The following is a 20,570-nucleotide window of genomic DNA, read 5'->3' as shown; positions in this document are numbered from 1 at the left end:
ACTAGTCTTATTTTCATTTACAATTGGTAAGGAGTTAAATATTTAATACATGTTAATTAGTGTAATTTTAGTCATTCAGCCTGTTGACTCTAATGTTGATGATTTGTGTCATCTAAGGATCTAATATCAAGAGAATAAATATTTGTAATACTATTATTACTTTCATTTACAATTGGTAAGGAGTTAAATATTTAATACATGATAATTAGTGTAATTTTAGTCATTCAGCCTGTTGACTTTGAGCAAAGCTCTCGCCCATATTCACGTCCGGGAAGCTGAAAGAAATGTTTCCTCTGATAGTTGAATGCGCTGAAAATCTCGAAACATACTTGGACAAAGTTGAGGAAGACAGGGAATCAGTGGAGTGTCGCGATTTAGCCGCAAAGTTCACGACTGACGTTATCGGCAGCTGCGCTTTTGGTATCAACATGAACGCCCTGATGGACGAGGGCAGCGAGTTTCGTCAAATGGGCAAGAAGATCTTCGCACCTGACCTGAAACGATTGCTCAGAGAAAGCTGTAGACAATTTATCCCGTGGTTGTACAGATTTGTTGGTCCTTTGCTTGAACAGAAAGATGTGAATAACTTTTTCATAAATTTAATTACCAATTCAATCAAATATAGAAGAGAGAATAAAGTAGTTAGACCAGATTTCGTGCACTTGCTGATGGAATTGCAGGATCACCCGGATAAGGTAAACAATATGGGTGAGTATATAAAAAATTTCTTGATCATTCTGTGATAATTCTGTATAATAACAATTTTGTTTTCTCTTTATGATATATCAATTACAGATATGCAATCAAATCTCGTTGTATTTTACAGAATTAACAGATTCGTTGCTAGCTGCACAGGCGTTCGTCTTCTTCGCCGCTGGTTTTGAAACCTCTTCATCGACGATTGCTCATGCTCTTTACGAACTAGCTCAACACCAGGATATCCAAAATAAATTGCGGCAAGAGATCAAAGAAGTTACCAAGAAAAATATTAAGAATTTGACGTACAATGATATTAAAGAGATGAAATACTTGGACAAGGTGTTTAAAGGTACTTGGGACAAAGAAAATGATTATTATCATGAATAATGATTTCTAAGAAATTAAGGAACCCTGTCACTCGTAGATCAGAAAATATTTAAGAATACTTTTCTATTGAAGATAAATTCTGATAATTTATAGTAGATAGATCATTCACTTGTGTCATACTTTAATAGAAACATTAAGGAAGTATCCCCTACTGCCGATGTTGACAAGGCAAGCAATTGAAGATTACACGTTCAGTGGCACAAAAATTACTGTACCAAAGGGGATGAAGGTGTGGATACCTGTATACGGAATTCAAAGAGATCCGAATATTTATCCGAAGCCAGAAGTTTTCGATCCCGAAAGATTCACCGATGAAGCTGTTGCTACTAGACACCCTATGAGTTATCTGCCATTCGGTGATGGGCCCAGGAACTGCATTGGTATGCTTATACAATAAATAACGTACAAATTGTTATATTACTACTATACAATTTCAGCGTTTAAAGTATTAATAACTAATATAGGGTCTTATATTTTATTATTTTATATTATTAATAGTAATTACAGTGTCATGGTTTAATTATAATCAATAGTTGAAATATTACTAAAGCGGTGATACTAAACTATGATAGTATAATTACATTTGCAATTTTATGGTATTCATGAAAATATTACCATATAATGTTATATACTATAGTATCTGTGGTGAAAAGTTCCCCTCCTCCATCACCGAGAGTTATTATGATTCATATTATATGTTGTATGCTTCCGCTATGGTACCTAGCGCCTTGGTAGGTATGATAGATATATTAAAAGCAGGTAGAAGGACACAAAGGAAGGGGTACGACGTTCTGGGCCTGCTAGTGGATGGATTCGTCAGTAAAACTTTCTAGCAGGCCCTACCTGAGACGAGGGATACTTAGATAGCATAGGAATTTGTATTTATAGGAGTCGAGGATTCACCGAGGACTTGCGAGAAACCTCGAACCTCCGTTTTCCATCTAGCGGTGAAAGTGTGAAGAATATTTACTATGTAGTATTACGATGGAAAATCATAATGAGAATAAAACTATGATTACAGTATTAAACTGATAATGCTAATTAATAGTATAATTTCAAAAGAATATTTAATATTTAACTACATTTGTGCAGTATACGTCTATGAACGTTTTAACTAGAATATTTTTAAACAGTATACTAATTTCATGATATCACAGGCATCTTATTAATTGTTTACATTACATAGAGGTCGAATAATATTCTGAATAATTTTTTCAGGTGCCCGTTTTGCACATTATCAGACAAAGATTGGTATCATGACTATTATTCGCAATCACAAGGTCAAGGTCTGCGAGAAAACGACGATCCCATACGAAAGTGATGCTCGAAACTTCTTGTTGACACTGAAGGATGGAGTGAACTTGAAAATCGAAAAGGCATAAAATTAATCTTAAATGTTGTGTAAGGTAATATAACAAGTATATTATATAAAATATAAAATAATAAAGACCTGTCAGAAGGAGTAATGTCCTTATTGTTTAAAGCGTGATACGAATCAGCCTTAAATTCTCTTACATTGAAAGAATTGATTATGTAATGTCTAGTTACGTACCTTTGTGTAACTTATTTAACATTGTAAGATATAAGTACTTATCACTCGTATCGAGTAATTTGAGGCCCTGCTTGAGGCCCTATAATAGCATTGGACTAATTATTTTCAACGAGCCTTAAAAATAAGACGTTGCTCGTAAATGATGTAACTTCTATTATTATATATTATATATGTATATGTATATATCTTTATAAAAAGTCTATTTGTCAAGAATAAATAAAATACAACTATACAAGTATATACATATTATTATTGGTTAATCATAATGAATACTGGAGGACTTAGTTAATAAAGTTGCCACATATTTATATTTATGAATGAATACATTAGAACATATTGTGCATACAATATTTACATTTATACAACAGATGTACATATACAATAAATTTTTCTATACCACTGAAGTAAGGATGATAGTTCACTCTTGGCTAATTCAAATTTTCATTTTGTTGTTAGAAAATTACTCTTAGTAATTATGAATGTAATTTACAATATGATATATGATGAAAATGACGTTTATATGAAAATCTTATTGTATTTACTTACATTGGTGTTTTTAGTTATAATAAAATAACACATAATTGTAACTACTAGTTAAAATAATATGATATAGATATTTACAAAACATATCTTAATAATAATGAATTATTCTTACAAGTAACATTTAAAAACTACTCTTATTGGAACAATTATAATATAGTATATCCTTCAATGTTGATGATTTGTGTCATCTAAGGATCTAATATCAAGAGAATAAATATTTGTAATACTAGTCTTATTTTCATTTACAATTGGTAAGGAGTTAAATATTTAATACATGTTAATTAGTGTAATTTTAGTCATTCAGCCTGTTGACTCATTGTGTAAATTAATCTTCTTTGTTTATTTTAGTTTCAATGCGATCCTAGATACTCTGAGATATTTATTTAGATATAGTATCCCTGAAATCATATTTAAGTAGTACTAGGTATTAATGAAGTAGGTTGTTAATTAAAAAAATAAAGCAAGTATAAATACTAAATATGTTAAGTTACTTATACTGATCCACTACATCTTACCAAAACTTCCAAACTGGTGAAAGAATAATAACTTCAGTTGGAATGAAATTGCTTTTACCGCTCCCTTCTTTGAAGGAAAAATTGTCAAATAATATATCAGTTCTTTGTTAATAACTTAATACTCTATGAATTTATTCAGTTTCATAACTGACTCCAAGTAAATAAAACATTTTTCCATTACTTGTCAATGGCAAATCATCATCGCAGTACAGATCATGAGACCTCATAAAAATTTCTGAACAAATCAGAAATCAAGTTAAACACAAAATGAAATATTAGCACATTTTAATACATGTCATCCAAATTTCTTATCTTCAAAATTCAAGCACATCTGTCTATTTCACTTGATCATAATACCTCTTCAAGTCTTCCACATGTAACCTAACATATTCTGGCTGATGTTTGGACCACATTACCAAATCTTTAAATACTACACTCATTCTATCTTCATTTTCACACTTTAATAATAATGATACTCCATTAACTTTACCAAAGGATTGTTCTGCCTCCTTCTCTTTTTCATTATCACCTTCCTGATCTTCATTTTCTTGTGATTTCTCTGCTTGCTCACATCTAAACAAAAATTCACTTACGCTTGTTTCAGACGTTTCCTCACCAATGATAGCACTGATCATGTCTTGTAAATTAGGTTCTAAAGGATCCATTGGTTCTTCCATTATAAAAGTTTCTTCAGGGGCCTGGCCAATTATGTCGTTCCAAGTATTTCGTATGTTGGATGCGCTAATCTCTTGCCATGCTTCATGCATGAGATCAATGCAATCCTTGATGTCATAGTTAAAGTAAAATTCCTTCACCCCACCAGACAAATTCAATACTCTACTCAACATTTTCTGTCGAAAAGATCTTTTGACTTTGTCGATCACTCCTCTGCTCAGTGGCTGAAGAAAAGGATCAGTATATGGTGGCAAGAATAGGATCTGAAATTGATCATCTAGATACGGCTCTTTGGACAAATCATGTGCCTGGCATTTCCTCAACAACAGAACGACTTTTCCATGAATATTCGTCTCCAACTGACGTGCTCTTACAGCTGGTTTGAAATCATTTTGATACCAATTAACGAACATCTCTCTATCCATTTTAGCTTGTGGGTGGGTCTTAAAGATTACAGGTAGGTTATACTTGCAATGTTTCAACGACCTTGGATTTTCAACTTTGTGTATAAACAAGAGTGGAAGTTTGTGGTCTCCTGTTGCGTTGACACAAAATCCCAAGGTTACTCTGTCCTTCTTAAACTCCTTATCATCTAACCGCTTTTCCGCTTTCGTAGGAAGAGCTCTCCACAACAGACCAACTTCGTCCATGTTATAAATATTTTCGTACTCGATATTCTCTTCTTCGATTCTTGTGGTAAAGTCTTTGAGAAACTGTCCAGCTGCAACAGTATCTACATCCCCCTCACTTTTATAATCCATGAATTTCAAACAGTTGATGTCATAACGCGTCTTAAACCTCCACAGCCAACCTCGGCTGCCTTTGAAACTAGTCCTTCCTCCTGATTCTCTGTTGAGCTCCACTGCCTTTTCGGTTATTTGGGTATCAGAGATTGGGTAGCCCATCCCTTTTTGTTCGATAAACCACGCGTAAACACGCTTCTCCAGGTCCTCGTTCCTAGGCCTTTGTATGCACTTCTTGTTCCTGATCTCGTCTCCTTGGTGGACTAGTTGATGCAGTGTTATGGCTCTTCGTTTTATTCGACGAACTGTGGCGGTGCAAATGTCGTACTCTGCTACCAACTGCTTCACGGTTGCCCCTTTTTCTATGCGTTGCAGTATCTCGAACTTTCGTTCCACCGACAGAACGCTTCTCTTCCTGATCTTGTGATTACCGGTCATCATTGTGGGATTATTAGGCAAGTAACTGAAAGCAATAAGTTTCACGTTAAACGAATTGTTTGGTTTTTTATTTCATAATACAGATGAAAGACTTTGTTAGGTTAGGAAGCGGCAATACTCAATTGGATTATGAAAACGAGTCAGCACAGTGTACAAGCGGGAGAATGTCGTAATGTAGCGGCAAGGAGTGGCAGACTATGTCAGGAGTTGTGGGTACTTAAGAGACGCTGGAGGAAAAGTGCTCCTAAGTGGATAATACAGGGTGTCCCACAAAACTGGGACGAGTCATTACTTCGAAATGATGCAAGCTAGAACGATATTTCATGTATTTTGGAAAAATAAATATTTTTTTCTTTTCACGTCAATTAATTACGTTAATTTATTATATAAATTAATGATCCCCTTATTATCTTTTTTTATTACATTTAATATTTGATGTATGAAACATTCAAGAAATCGAAAAACTTTCGCTTTTTATAATATGAAAAATGTTTATAATACAATTCGAAGATGAAGTGTTAAATTTGTAAGCCAGTCTTAGGATTGGTATCTATATGAACTAACTACTTATCAATCCACGTGCCCAAGTTTCTGCTATAACGTAGAAACCACGATTATTTGACTCTTTGACGTACAAATTTTTATCTGTCTCACTTTTTTCACGAGATATCTCTCGACTCGTTATATATGTGACTGTCTGAGATATCTTGTGTGTCTTTTAATTAGGACACGAGTTATCTTGTCCAAAGACGGGAGGAGAGGGGATAAAAATCAGATCGTCAGACATCTTATCCCCCTCATGTAAAGAGGTCAATGACGCCAAATAAAGTTTACGCCATATTAATTTCCTTTCACATAAACCGACATTCAGTTGTACATGTTAAAAAACAAACAATATATTTCGTCTAAAAGATCCGAGTGGGTAAATCATTTCACGAGACATCGCGTCAAAGGATGCTAAGTAACGGACAACTCCAACGGTAAAACATCTCCCAGTATTAAAATCCAATTTATCAAATTTTTTTTGCACAAAACGATGTTTATCTGCATATAATAAAGAACTGGAATAAAAAAATTGTCTAGTTCAGAGAGTGGAGAGGGTAAAAATATGTTACGTGACGTATCTTGTTCAGAGCTGTAAGGGGGTTCGTAGTACCAGGTGAGAAAAGCCCTTAGCCGAACAGTACCCGTGAGCCCTACTATAGCTTCCGAGTGATCTACTCTCTCACATGCATGCTCCTTCTCTCTTTTACCTGAATACGAGATCGATTTTGGAACGAGTTCGACCAATTCCTGGAAGATACCTTCCCACACAACGGATATAGATTGTCACTGGTCCCAAGTTGGGACTAGGTGCGGGCTAGTGCTATGTACATCCCAGGTATAAGAAACTTTATCTCCTAGGAATTGGTGGACGTGAGCTCCCTTCGAAATCGATTCTACGGTCTTTGGGCGAAAAGGGACAAGGTGTAGAAGTATGGAGGGAAGAGAGACAGCAGGTCTAGCTATTACTACAGTTTATTTTCTTAAACTCTCTCTCCCAAAATATACTTTTCGTGGCTGCCTTCTGCCCAAGGAAATTTTTCGAAAATAAGACCACTGTCTGACAAATAGTATGAAATATGACGACTAAAATGTGTCAACTGAAAATGGCCTTCGTAATTATATTTACTTACTGATGTTTGAGAATTTGACAGATAAACATCTGCCTTCGTGACCCCCTCTAAATCTGTTATGCGTGACCCCCTTGGCGATCGCGACGAACAGTTTACAAAGCTCTGCTATAGTTCATGCTTCATATATGTTGTGTACTATAGATTCATGGTTCTCATATGTTAGAATTGAAAAAGATATATATGTACAAGGTTTTGTCTGTATATAAAAATTAAGCGTTATATACTTCGTGGTTTATGTGATCGTGTAGGTATTTTGCATTATGCGAGAAAATTCAAAAGATTGTCTAGTGCAATGAGATATAGGTTAGAGATTAAACGTGATTGCGAAATCTAACTTATAAAATTGATTTTGTTCAAGTTTGGCACGGATGTCAGAGTAATGCATATAAATACTGCAGTACAGTGAAGAATATACCGGGTGTTTGTTTGTGAAAAATTAAATTATGCAAACTTGATCATATATAAATGTATATAAATAATAAACTTATATAATGTATTTGATATATTATACAGGTATAATATGATATATCGAAAATCAAAAGGTCACCCAACCTAACTCATATAAATCAATAACAAGCAACAATAAACTGTATTACATTAGAAATAGTACAAATAATATAAACATTGATTTCTTTCTTATCAAGTTATTCGTGTATTGACCATATGTTTGTGATATATATGAAAATGTGAGGCCTTATATATATCTTATTCTTTTTTTTTTTTTTTTAACGGCCAGCTCGGAAATTAAAATGTTTTATCGCTTCCTGCTGTAGTTTGTCGAGTGAAGATAATCGCATTCAAATAGATAAGAAATCGAGCTGATCAAAATTGGAGAGTAGTCGACGGATTAAGTCCGAGGTATTAGAGCGGACTATGTTCTAGACAGTGCTGTATTGATTTACCACAAAAGGGGGATTCTCCCGTTGGAATCCAACTGAGAGGGATCGTTTACCCTCACGGGAGTCAACTCGGTGACCGAAAACGAAATGTTCGTCCCTTCGTCACACCGTGTGCACATCCATCTGCTGCCCAAATGTCTGGGTACCTTTATATCCCAAATGCTGAAAAGAAAACGATTATATATTTTTTTTAAATATATTTAATAATCGTCGAGAGAATATATTGTCATGTTTTCTTAAACACCCTGTATAATTTTACAGGCGTTCATAAATCACCGAGCACTCGGTAGATTTGGAACGAGAGGGAACTTGCATCTGTCTCATGAAGTAAAGAATCGATGAATTGTATTACTGAATAATTATAAATGAAAATTATATAAAATTTAACAATTCATAAAGAAATTTTTAAATAATATTCACCTATTTTATTATTTTATTCCTTGTTTATCAAGAATTTTCAAAGAAAATGTCTATAAGACTAAATCTTTCCTAAAGTTAGGTCTAACCCCCAAAAACAGTTTTCTTCTTTAAGGTTAATCCTTCACAGTAATCTGTCTTTAATTTCATTCGTACGAGAGAGAAAGTTTAATACTTTTATCACCACATTTGGATTAGAGTAGGAATTTTAAATTATATTCACCTTTAATAATTTCGAGTAAACAATATTCTCCCAAGAAAATATCCAAAAGATTAAATCTTCCTTAAAGTTAGATCTAACCTCAAAACAGTCCTTTAAGGCTAGTACTCCACACGAAACTTTATTTCCAACGATGATATTCGTACGAAAAATAGTAAATCTGACACTGTTATCACTGTACTTCGGTTAAAATACGAATTTTTAAATAATATTCAGCTTTATTATTTTTGTTTTGATAAATTCCGCAGGAAAAATGTTTGAGAATCTAAATCCTTCTTCAAAGACAGTCTCTAACCTCAAAAGAGTCTTCCAAAAGAAATACACGTGTAAGAAAAAACAAATGTACCACTGTTACTAACACATTTTCACCACTTTTGTTTACAAACTATTCAAAATTACATCACTACGCATCAAATAATTGTCCACGAACAATCACCTTCGCGCGAGTAAAATTTTAGTTAGATATTTCTAGATTTTTCTCCTACAATATCTGATCGAAAGCAACGCGTGACGCTTCACGTGGTTACGCCGTAAACTCTGAGGAACTCTGGCGGAGTAGGCGTGAGCCAGGATAGATGGAGGAAGAGTTCCGTTCACTGAGACCTCTGGTGGGAAATCTCGAAGTCAATTAATTTACCGATTGTGTCATACAGGAGTATCTCGGGTATAGTCGATAAGAGAAACGCTGCATGGTCGTAGAATCGGATCGATGGTGGAAACAGATGTCCAACACGACTCTCGAATGATCGAGCAGAGGAATTATATTCGTAATTCTCCCGGATAAAAAGAGATAACGAATTCTCGTACTACGACTACCTCGAAGACTGATCAGAAACTGACGTTGAAATTTCTATCCCTTAAGAGCAAAATCATGTCTATGGTGGACGCGATTGGCGGATCCCTTTTGGGGCCCTTGACCAATCGTTAGTCGAGTCGTCTGTCATCACACCACCCTACCCCAGTACCTTTACTTGCTTGGAAGGGGTATGACGATACTACCCTCGTAGTTGGTAGAGTGAATGCCTAACATACGGGATTTTCGTTAGAACTGAACTTCATTTAGACCCTTTCTGTTCTTGTACTATGTTCAACTTCTGAATTTGCTTAGTCACTTCCATTTTATGACGTCTTAGGATACTCGAGGAAGATAAGAAGACATTTCTATTGATTCTAATGATAACAATGACTCAAACTATTAGTACGATTGTGTGATTAAGTACATAACCTTTAAATATTTTTGTGATTTATATTTATGTAATACGATTGTAGTACATTCGATAGAACTATAATAAAATATATTATATAGCACTTTATGTAGTATATATGTAGTACTTTGTGCAATACATATCTATCATATGTGCTATTTGATATACTTTTATAATACATATAACAAATTATAATACATATTGAATACGTTATATACTATTTTATTTAGTACATACATTATGTATTAATGAATATATAATACATTTTCTCCAACACAATTATCACAGGCCACCATGCCCAGGCTCAAATATTTGGTAGTAAAGATGAAAGGAAGAAAATTGTAAGAAGAACCGTTACTAACTAATGTTGGTTTAATGATAGTGGTAGGTAAAGATAATATCAGAAGATTCAGTCTGCACTTATATAACTCTCGTACATTCTCTGAAAGATGAACCTTACTTATCCTATCCTGCACAAGTGTCCAAAACTTAGAGCCAAGTTTACACTTGTAATCCGCGAAGTCTTAAAGAAAAAATGAACAAGGAAAAACAAAAATTGAACGTAATTAAGTATCGAAGTAAAGATTACAGTTTCGTAGAAATTAATTTATATCACGTACGTTGCATTGACTCTACGCTGCATTTTAACTTATATCAACATAACTATTTCTTACTGGAGAATGAGGTGTATCAGCATAATTACAGTTTGCACGTAATCGCGAGTGTGCTTCGTGTGCTCTCCAGGCAGGAAAGATTAGTGTCAGTTCTTCCGAAACAGCCACTCGGTGACGATTTCATTCCATGATTTTGTAAATCAGTGTCCAGGAAGATTATTGTTTTGTTTATTAAAATTTTGTTAATACGTTCTCGATCTGTCAGGTACGCATGGCATATTTTTCCAGTGATTATCAACTGCTGTTATTCACGCGTGATTTCTCTTTTCTCACAGCTGTCAGCTGGCATTATAGATATTGGAAGTTTAAATTAAAGTAACAGTGATTTTGATGCTTTTTGCTTTCTTTTATTTTGTTTTTAAACAGAAAGAGTACTTTAATTATAAATAAATCGAGAAACGATGTGGTAAATATTATAGTGATGGTGACATTATTTAGGGGATTTTTTACTAGTTCCAGATGAAGTCAAGAATTTTGTCAATTTTTTTATTATAGATTGTAACTTACTTGGTGTTTTTCAATTTTTTATATTGTTTCTTGTTTTATATAGTCTGTGCTTGTGTGTGCGTGCGTGCGTTTGCGCGTGTGTGTGTGTGTGTTATTAAAATATAAAAATATGAAAATCCAAACGTTTTACCGAAACTATATACACGTGATATTGGCTTACTGGTAGAGCTTATTTAGTTGATTATACAAGTCTAATGGTATGTATATAGTTTGTTCGAGAAAAATAGGAATTGAAAAATGGGAACTGAAGTTAGAATTAAAATTAAATTCTGTTACAAATATAATAATTTATCCACACCGAGTGTGACAGTTACATGGCAGTCATTGTCATTCTTTGTTAATCCTAACCAGTGCTATGATCCTTGAAAATGTTTTTGAAATTTTTAGAAGTAAAATTGGAAAAAAATTATGTATAAAATTATGCAATTTGCATCGAAAGATCTAATTTTGGAATCACTTAAGGGAAACATTGACATCATTTTTCTGACAAATATCAAATTCTTCGAGCAAATGACATTCATTTCACTTAAGGCTGAAGTACTATGGCTGTCAATCATATTTTTTATATATATATATTAATGTTCTTTTGAGTAAATTTCCTTGTAAATAAACAAAAACAAAAAAAAGTAGTCTAGTATTCTCTTCGTCTAATATTTTGTAAAATATTACATGAATGAAAATTGTGAAATTTGCTATCCAGAATTAAGTTTCTTGTAATGTAACAATTCATATGTGCGTTAGATGAAACTTTCTCGGTTTCGAGGAATACAAAATTCGATGTCATCAATTTTTTCAAAGATGGATGTATTGAGAAGATACAATGTTAATATTGACTTCTTCAAGTGAAATGATATGGTTTCTTTTCTTAATCATAATTAATTAATTATAATTTGTTAACTATAATATTTTTAATTATATAATTAAAATGATAATAAATTTAATTATAATTACAATATGTTGAAACGAACATGATCTATATAAAGGTCATTCACGATCACTAAAGGTCAGATAAAGTAGGTCTCTGTTAACATGGGTACCTACTTATGTTATTACGAGCACGAATGTTAAGAAATTAATTAAACAGCATTGTTACTAATGAAAAAAGTCGACTCTAAAGTCAAATGTGAAATATCGATTATTATTGCCACTTTCTTAATATCATAATAAATAATATACTCGTAAATATGCTTGTCCTTAGTTAAAAAGCAATTATCTGTTTCTTCAACTTTAATATAATGTAAGAATTTTACACAATTTATTTAATCTTGGGTACGACATATGTAAATAGATATACATGAAGGATAATGTTCAATCATGTATAATGCATAATGCATGTATAATGATAATTAAGAATATAAGTAAGGAAAAACGTGAAGCTTTTATATTTTAAGAAAAGAGGTGCACTTGAAATGGACGAACAAGGTTAGACTACGTACTATGTACTACTATAGACTATTATACATTAAACCCTGTAGTTATTTACTTATTTAGCTATTGCAACTTTTGTAAATTTTAACATGACTGTAAACTCCATTACACGCACGTGCTGTCTTTCAATTTAATCATAAATGGCGTACTCATGGCAATAAGAAAGGAATTGTAATAAAATTTTAACCGATATGAGAAAAAAAGTTAAACTATTAAAATTTAAATAAGAAAGCAACGAAGTATTATCACTAATGCTATTATAATGATACTGTGAATTTTTTTTCAGAAAATTGAACAACGTTAAGTCACCAACCATCGAACACGAGTCACAATGGAGTACTTAGAAATTTTCTGCGGCATCGTAGCGCTATTTCTGGCCATTTATTATTACTTCACGATAAAATTCAAGTTTTGGGAAAGTCGCGGAGTCATTGGACCCCGGCCGATATTCCTGTTTGGAAATTTCCTAAAAGTCATATTAGCAAGAACGACATTGCCGGAGTATGTCAAACAGATTTACGAAAAGTACGAAAACGAACAAATGATTGGTACATACATGCTATCAGCGCCGGTACTAATCTTGCGGGATCCAGAAATAATTAAGGACGTTCTCATCAGAGATTTCTCGAAATTCGGTAACAGAGGGATCAATTTCTCCGACAAAGTACGTTGAATCACAATTTTGAATATTTTTATATTAAGTGTTCCTTCTTGTCTGTTTTCGTGGTTTAGATATAACTGTATTTTATATCTTGTTAAATTTACTATTCGAAATTTCTTTATTTAACAGTTGATACGATATAATTTAGTAGAAATTATTTGATGTATACAATCAGTAAAGTATTATCGAGAATAACTCATTACGCGTTTCCTCGTTACAGTAGAATTTAAATATAAATTATATTGGTTGTTATTTTATAAATTTGTTTATATCATTTTTCATAAATATCATTAATATGTAAAAATCCGCTAGAAATGTAGTTGTAAAGAATTTGCAATCTTACAGATCTATAAAAGAATTTTCTATTTAACGGTAACTTCGACAAGTACAAAAAAATTAAAAAATTGAATATAATTATTTTAAAGCCCCTCTTGGGCCATATTATATCAAATACAAAAATTTCGAGCGATCCACTAACGAAATAAATCGATCATAAATTGAACTTATCACGTTCCATGAGTCCCATAAGAATTTATAGTATCTTTTATTTAATATTCGATTTATCTCACTTTTACCTTACTTACGACATTTTTCTCGCTATTCTTTGTATTATTTTATGTGCACTGTCATTGGACACTACGATATTTTCTCAAACATTTTCAACAACCCAAACTGCAATTTTCACAATTTACAGGCAGAGCCACTGTCGACGAATATTCTGAACCTAGAGCCAAAAAGATGGCGGCCACTGAGAGGAAAGCTCTCCCCTATGTTCACATCCGGCAAACTGAAGGACATGTTCGATCTGATCCTCGAATCAGGTGCCCAATTGGAGAAATACCTGAACAAAATAGTGGCACAGAAAGAACCTATCGACTTTCATAATGTAACAGCGAAATTCGCCACCGACGTGATCGGCTCCTGTGCCTTTGGGATCGAGACGAGTGCATTGGACGACGAAGAGAGCGATTTTCGTAAGCTCGGAAAGACAATCGTCGCCGTGGACTTGCAGAACACGATAAGACTGAAAGTCAGAACGTTCCTACCAAAATTGTACGATTTGTCAGGTTACATCTTCCCTGAAAGGAGATTCACTCCATACTTTACCAATCTGGTCGCAGACACTATGAAGTACAGGAAAGAGAACAAGGTGTACAGGCCTGACTTCATCCACATACTCATGGAACTTAAGGAACATCCAGATTCAATTGAAGAATTTAGTAAGTTCAGAATTTAGTAATATATTGGATTTTATTGAATAATATATTGATGCATAATTCTAATTGACATCTGATTATATTAGTTGGATTATAAAATAAGTAGTAAATCTTGTACTGATACTGCTTATTAGCCAACTTAATAATATATTTAGAGAACAGTAACATAGTATTAGCAAACTTTCAGTTTATATTATAGTAATGCTACTATTATTACTACTAATGAGGTAGCAATAGTGATTACTACTAATACATAATAATAACATGAATATGCTATAGGAATGAAATTTGTTAAATCTACGAAAATTTCAGAATTTTGATAGGCTATTACAGTAGATCTTCTAATATTTCAATTAACAGGGATTCACAATGGATGTGGAGTAGAGTAATTAGCGAATAGTCAACACCCATTTGTCAGGTGAGTTTATACAAAAGGGGATGTCAGCTCTAATCTTCAGTTTAATAGACATTCTGTTATCTAGTATAGTCTGATAGAGCTTTTCAATCTAGTAGTCGTTCTACGATACTTTGACATCTCACAAAGCTACCTAAGCTTAAATACCAAAAAGTCTGAGAGCCAACAAGTCTTACAAGCCTCACAAATCTCACAAGTCTCATAAGCCTCATAGGTTGCATAACGACTTTATAACCCCTGGAACATCAACCAATTTCGATTGCACAGTAGTAATCCTCTTTTATATTATTCGTGCCTCTCTCTGACCAGGCTGCCTTCCTCATGTTGCGGGCCTTGTCGCTCAGGCTCTCTGACGTCACGCTTGCCAGATATCGAGTGGCGAGTCTAGGTCGATAGCGACCTCACCCTTAACGATTGCTCGAGAGGTCGGCACATCTGTGGAACACATCCATGATTTTCCCAAGCTTGAGTGGACACCATAACCCTAGTCTGTCTCAAGAGTTACCTAGTTTAGACCAAGAGCTACCCATTCGATATGCACTCTCACAGATACATTGATCCTATTGCTGATGATTATTTTATACTTCGAAGGGAAGAGTGTAGAATAAGACGAGATGTAGATATAATACTTTTACGTTGCTATATTATTTTTATATTTTATTGACATTTCAAGTGGGACACTTTCTGTAATATCATAAATATTTTCTTGATAGTCATATATATTCTTGCAACTCTTTCCATATTCTGAAATATCTCTTGTTTCCAATAGACAATGAGTGTTATACCATTAAGCTTTCGTGTCATTGTGTGTAATGCATTTAGGCGCATAATGCCCATTTCATACTAACGTAACCAGTCAAATGTACTGTTTTGATGAAAGAACTTTTGAATAGTGGGATTATTTGTATTATTGAATCTTAATAATAAAACTCAACAACATAGTGTTAAGTAAATAAGAAATAAAATTTTGCAATTTATAATATAAACAAAAGGTTCACGCGATGAGTTAGGTTCATATGATGAGTGCTAAGTCTGCTGAGTAGTTGCAAAATATCGATGATCAGAGACGAAAAATGAAGAACCGTTGCCTGAGTCCAGCTTCTTTCCTTATGCAGAAAAAGGTGTTCCAGTCCTGTTCTGATCGCGTACCATTCGCATGTACTAATTAACCCTTTGCACTCGAGAGGTGAGTTTCAGTCACCATTTTATAAAATTTGGAAGATCGATATTAATTAATATATCAAATTTAATGCAATGTAACAGTGTGCGAGGTATCGAAATCAAATAATTCTACAATTCTATTATTATACAATTCTTTATTTACTGCTCAAAAAGCTATCGTCGGTATTTTAGTAGAGAATCTTTGAATTTCTACTCTTCTCTAGCCAAAAAATCGTCGAGTGCAAAGGGTTAATATTTCCTTCCGGTTCTCGTTGAACGAAGTATAAATCTTCGTATAATGCAAGTTCTACTACATATTATTGGAAAATTATCAGAATGGGGCGGGTAGCTAATACTCATTATCATAATATCGCATTACTTATCAGCATAATTATGTAATCTATAAAGTTATCGGTAAAACTAAATGGTATTTTTCCAGAATTAACGAACGAAATTTTGGCTGCACAAGCTTTTATTTTCTTCGTTGCTGGTTTCGAAACTTCGTCCTCGACGATGAGCAACGCCCTTTACGAACTAGCTAGGAATCCTCAAATCCAAGACAAGTTACGTGAAGAGATACGAGAACATTATGCTAAACACAATGGCAAGCTGAAGTATGAACATATCAAGAATATGGAATACTTGGACAAAGTGTTCAAAGGTACGTGTAACTAGAGCAAAGAATTTCATTATGTGGAAACAGAATTTTTTAATTGTATAATAATCTAAAAAAGCATGCATAAATAAATGAAAATTAGAATTATAACTAAAATTAAAGTAATGCAATAAAATAAAAGTTAAAATAATGTCTTAGAATATTGGAATTGAAATTTGTATAGGTATGGGTGTATTATCGATATTAAAAAGGGTATTAGATTCTGTTAAGAAATTATTATACTTCCTAGAGGACAAATAGAATTATTGACATTATTTTGAATAAATGAAACTTTCTATCATAATTTAATAATTGGTATTTTTGGCAATGCAAAATTATTGATTATTAGGATGGAAATTAAGAAAATGTTTTATTCTTTAATTATTTCCACAGAAACTTTGAGGATGTATCCACCAGCAGGTACGCTGCCGAGACTGTCGATGACCAATTATACGTTCAAAAATACGAAGATCAGTATACCAAAGGATGTGTCAGTATGGATTCCAGTATTCGCGATTCATCGCAGTCCTGATATTTATCCAAATCCCGATGTGTTCAATCCAGAAAATTTCTCTGAAGCCGCCATCGCGACCCGACATCCGATGTTTTATTTACCATTTGGTGGTGGGCCCAGAAAGTGTATTGGTAAGTTAATTTAAATATTCATAATTTAAAAGAAAATTTTTTTCGAAAATGTAAATATACAAATTTCTATCTTTTCCAAAAAATAAATACAGAAAATTATTTCTTTTTAAGATGTAAATTATTTTTTAATGTAAATATATAAATACAAATTTTGGAAAATTGTTTATCAGAAATATTTGTTTATTCGTTTATCGACTTTTTCAAGCTAATTATGTTTAGCATTTAAAAATCAATAAATTCAGTATTATCAATTATATGAGGAAGGGTTCTAACAATACTATTCAAATTACTACTAAACTATACTAAACTACGTAAATTGTGGAATCATGTTCATTATGCCTTTATTACTCTCATAATCCAAATTCTAGATTATACTTTGTCCAAAGTCCAATAGTAAAATGTCTGAAGCTTTCATTAATGTCACCACATAAATTACATTAAAGATACTATTTATGTAACTATTGAAAACGTTAAAAATACATATTTCTTTGGTTTTCTTAACAAATTCAATGCATAAGGTAATAAAAATAATTATATATTTTATATAATAATATTCTAAACCTGTAAATCAAATTACTTTAAGCTAATAAGATGAAAGGGATTAATATATAAACCAATAAAATGATTGAACGTATGTAGTAATATAAATTAATACTATTATAATATTAATTCGATATTCTAATTTAATTCATGATATTATTAGCTCTAAAATCTAATTGTAAATATAAATGTAATACTAAAATATAATAATACTATTGTAATTCTTGATCTAATACTAATCTACGATGAATAATGCTATTTCAATTAGGACAATATTATTAATCTGAAATAATATAAGATAATATTATTAATTTATGACGTTTGTTACACGCGAAGGAAATTATCTTGATAAGAAATGAATAATTCACTGATAATTTGTGTATTTCCAGGTGAACGCTTCGGTATATATCAGACTAAAATCGGCCTAATCTCGATTCTCCGTAACTACAAAGTGGACGTGTGCAAGAAAACAATGATTCCGTACGAATTTGATCCAAATACATTTTTACTGGCTGCAAAAGGAGGGATATATTTGAATGTCTCGAAAGTAGATTAAAATTGCGATTTGAAGCCGACTTTTCTAATTAGTTTAATTTTTTCTTAATTAATTGCGTTGAAATTGGAATTAAATGAAAATTTTTCTTTAGACGATGTTAAAATCCTATTTATTTTAATGTCTGATTCGTATTAGGTTAACCATGTTATGTGTTTTTGTGAGATGTATCACATTAAAGTTTCTTGAGAAATATTAAAAATGATAAGGTGTGATATTATTTTACTATGCTCTGTACATACATTTTCAAGTATTCTTCAAACAATAATAAAAATATTTCATTTTCATATCTCTACTATTACTTTCACCTCTCTTACCTCAACATGACAATCCAGAATTCTTATCGACTTGCACTTGTTAAGTTGCACTTCTGTGAGTATGATAGCGATGACACGTTAAAACGAGTATGCATTGTGGCGAAACAAGATATGGAATTATTGAATTTAATAATGGCGATGCAATATGATATAGAGGTTGCAGCAGTAATTATATATGGAACTTACGAAAGAGAAAAAGAAGATATTAATTTATAAATATAACAATATGTAACTCCTCTTATGTACAACATTTCGACAATAATAACAATAATATATAATTTATATATAAATATCAATATTAATGATATTAATAATAATATTAATACATAATTGATATAGTATATAGCATCGATAATACAATAATTAATTATTTTAAGTAACAATATTAATATTAATATATCTATTCATACGTATATATAAAAAATTTGTTACATATGTATATATATATTTCTGCACATTTCATTTGAGAGATAAGCAAGAAATTAGCTTTTCCAAAATCTCAGAAAAGATATTTGAAGATGATAAAAGGACCCATAAGCTATTCGATAACAAAGATTCGCCGAGAAAGAAAATGTTAAGATATGAATTACGCGATAAAATATTACATTTATGAAAAATAAGTTGCTCCATTTGCATAATACGATAAATCATTTTTATGGATAAATTATTAATGCATATCGGTCGCGCCATCTATGTTGCTTTTCACTTAGAGTATTCCCACTCTGTCAAAGTGCAAATTAACACTCGTGAATAATGCTCAGTTTACTATTTTTAGCGTAAACTATAATATTTTAACATATTTTCAATGCAAATCCTGACGTTCCCATTGTTGCTACCCTAATCTATTTTCTTTGAAATATTGATTCGTTGCAATTGGCATATCGATCAGTGTGGTAATGGCTTAATCCCTTATAATACAATAACGAGTCTAAATCATGCTAAACCTCATGAAAATAAATTACACTCGCATCAAACGAAAATTATATTCAACGTATTTCAACATGCGAAAAGTTCGCATAAGTTCTAAAAATTCGCATAAATTCTAAAAATTATTATAATTTTATTCCGAATAAAACAGGTATATAGTGGCTAATTAAAATTAAATAATTTTAAGATGCACAGATTCTCATAATTAAATCATAGTGCAAGGGGTTAAAATAAAAGTTCTCGATTATTTCAAAATTCACATTTATTTGGTATTTAATTGTAGAATTATTTTATTATAAGCAACTATGAGTGTGATACAGGCTTAAAAGAGTCGCGATCAGAAGATTAATAATGATCTCTTAGATCGTTATCTCCTTCAATTAGATCTTTTACACCTATTCAGACGGTTAAAATTCTTCACATTGTTAAATCAAGTTAACAATAGTCGATAATTTTCGCACGTAGTAACATATTAAATTAATAAGTGTTTAAATTGCTAAATTCTATTCCATGAAGGTAAAAGATCATAAAGACTAAGAGATTGATTCAAAATTGAACCAGTAAATAAATAGCAAAATAATAAAATCATTTATAATATCATAATAATAATAATAAAAAATAGTAAATACATAAACTGTTATTATAATAATATAATAAAGAAATAGTAAATTCGTTAGATTTAATTCTGTTCCCATTTTAGCTAATCTCATCAATACATTTGATGTCAAATTTGGAAAATTGTTATTACGAATTTCTGCCAATAACGATTCTAATTGCACATGCCAATTAATTTTCTATTTATATTAATTCTTATTGCCTATATTGATCAACCTGCTACTTATACTAACTTTAAATACTCATTGCAAATTTAGTACTACAATAATACTTTCTTAACAACCTC

At 32.1% G+C, this 20,570-nt stretch overlaps 3 protein-coding genes across 4 annotated transcripts; 2 read left to right on the top strand and 1 right to left on the bottom strand.

Moving 5' to 3' along the window:
* Nucleotides 1-246: 246 nt before the first annotated feature.
* LOC108549059 (probable cytochrome P450 6a13) lies at nt 247-2,747 on the top strand. Its single transcript, XM_017902276.1, has 4 exons — nt 247-708; nt 827-1,048; nt 1,215-1,466; nt 2,305-2,747. The coding sequence occupies exons 1-4, from the start codon at nt 285-287 to the stop codon at nt 2,466-2,468; spliced, it is 1,062 nt and encodes a 353-aa protein (XP_017757765.1). The 5' UTR covers nt 247-284; the 3' UTR covers nt 2,469-2,747.
* A 1,284-nt stretch (nt 2,748-4,031) lies between these two features.
* LOC108549041 (jerky protein homolog-like) lies at nt 4,032-8,919 on the bottom strand. The gene is made up of 3 exons (XM_017902250.1): nt 8,768-8,919; nt 8,131-8,289; nt 4,032-5,577 (listed from the first exon to the last, which is right to left on the bottom strand). Exons 2-3 carry the CDS (start codon nt 8,244-8,246, stop codon nt 4,032-4,034), a joined length of 1,662 nt encoding a protein of 553 aa, XP_017757739.1. The 5' UTR covers nt 8,247-8,289; nt 8,768-8,919.
* A 3,590-nt stretch (nt 8,920-12,509) lies between these two features.
* Nucleotides 12,510-18,630, top strand: LOC108549053 (cytochrome P450 6B4). Of its 2 annotated transcripts, none has more exons than XM_017902268.1 (6): nt 12,510-12,572; nt 12,865-13,242; nt 13,934-14,459; nt 16,472-16,693; nt 17,081-17,332; nt 18,262-18,630. In XM_017902268.1, exons 2-6 carry the CDS (start codon nt 12,910-12,912, stop codon nt 18,426-18,428), a joined length of 1,500 nt encoding a protein of 499 aa, XP_017757757.1. In that variant the 5' UTR covers nt 12,510-12,572; nt 12,865-12,909; the 3' UTR covers nt 18,429-18,630. The 2 variants fall into 2 exon arrangements, with proteins under 2 accessions (XP_017757757.1, XP_017757758.1); XM_017902269.1 differs by lacking the exon at nt 12,510-12,572 and adding an exon at nt 12,605-12,749.
* The last annotated feature ends 1,940 nt before the right edge of the window (nt 18,631-20,570 follow it).

Source organism: Eufriesea mexicana, unplaced genomic scaffold (assembly GCF_001483705.2).
Source record: "Eufriesea mexicana isolate 0111107269 unplaced genomic scaffold, ASM148370v2 scaffold1801, whole genome shotgun sequence".
Lineage (NCBI taxonomy): Eukaryota > Metazoa > Arthropoda > Insecta > Hymenoptera > Apidae > Eufriesea > Eufriesea mexicana.
This window is presented reverse-complemented; position numbering and strand designations above follow the sequence as displayed.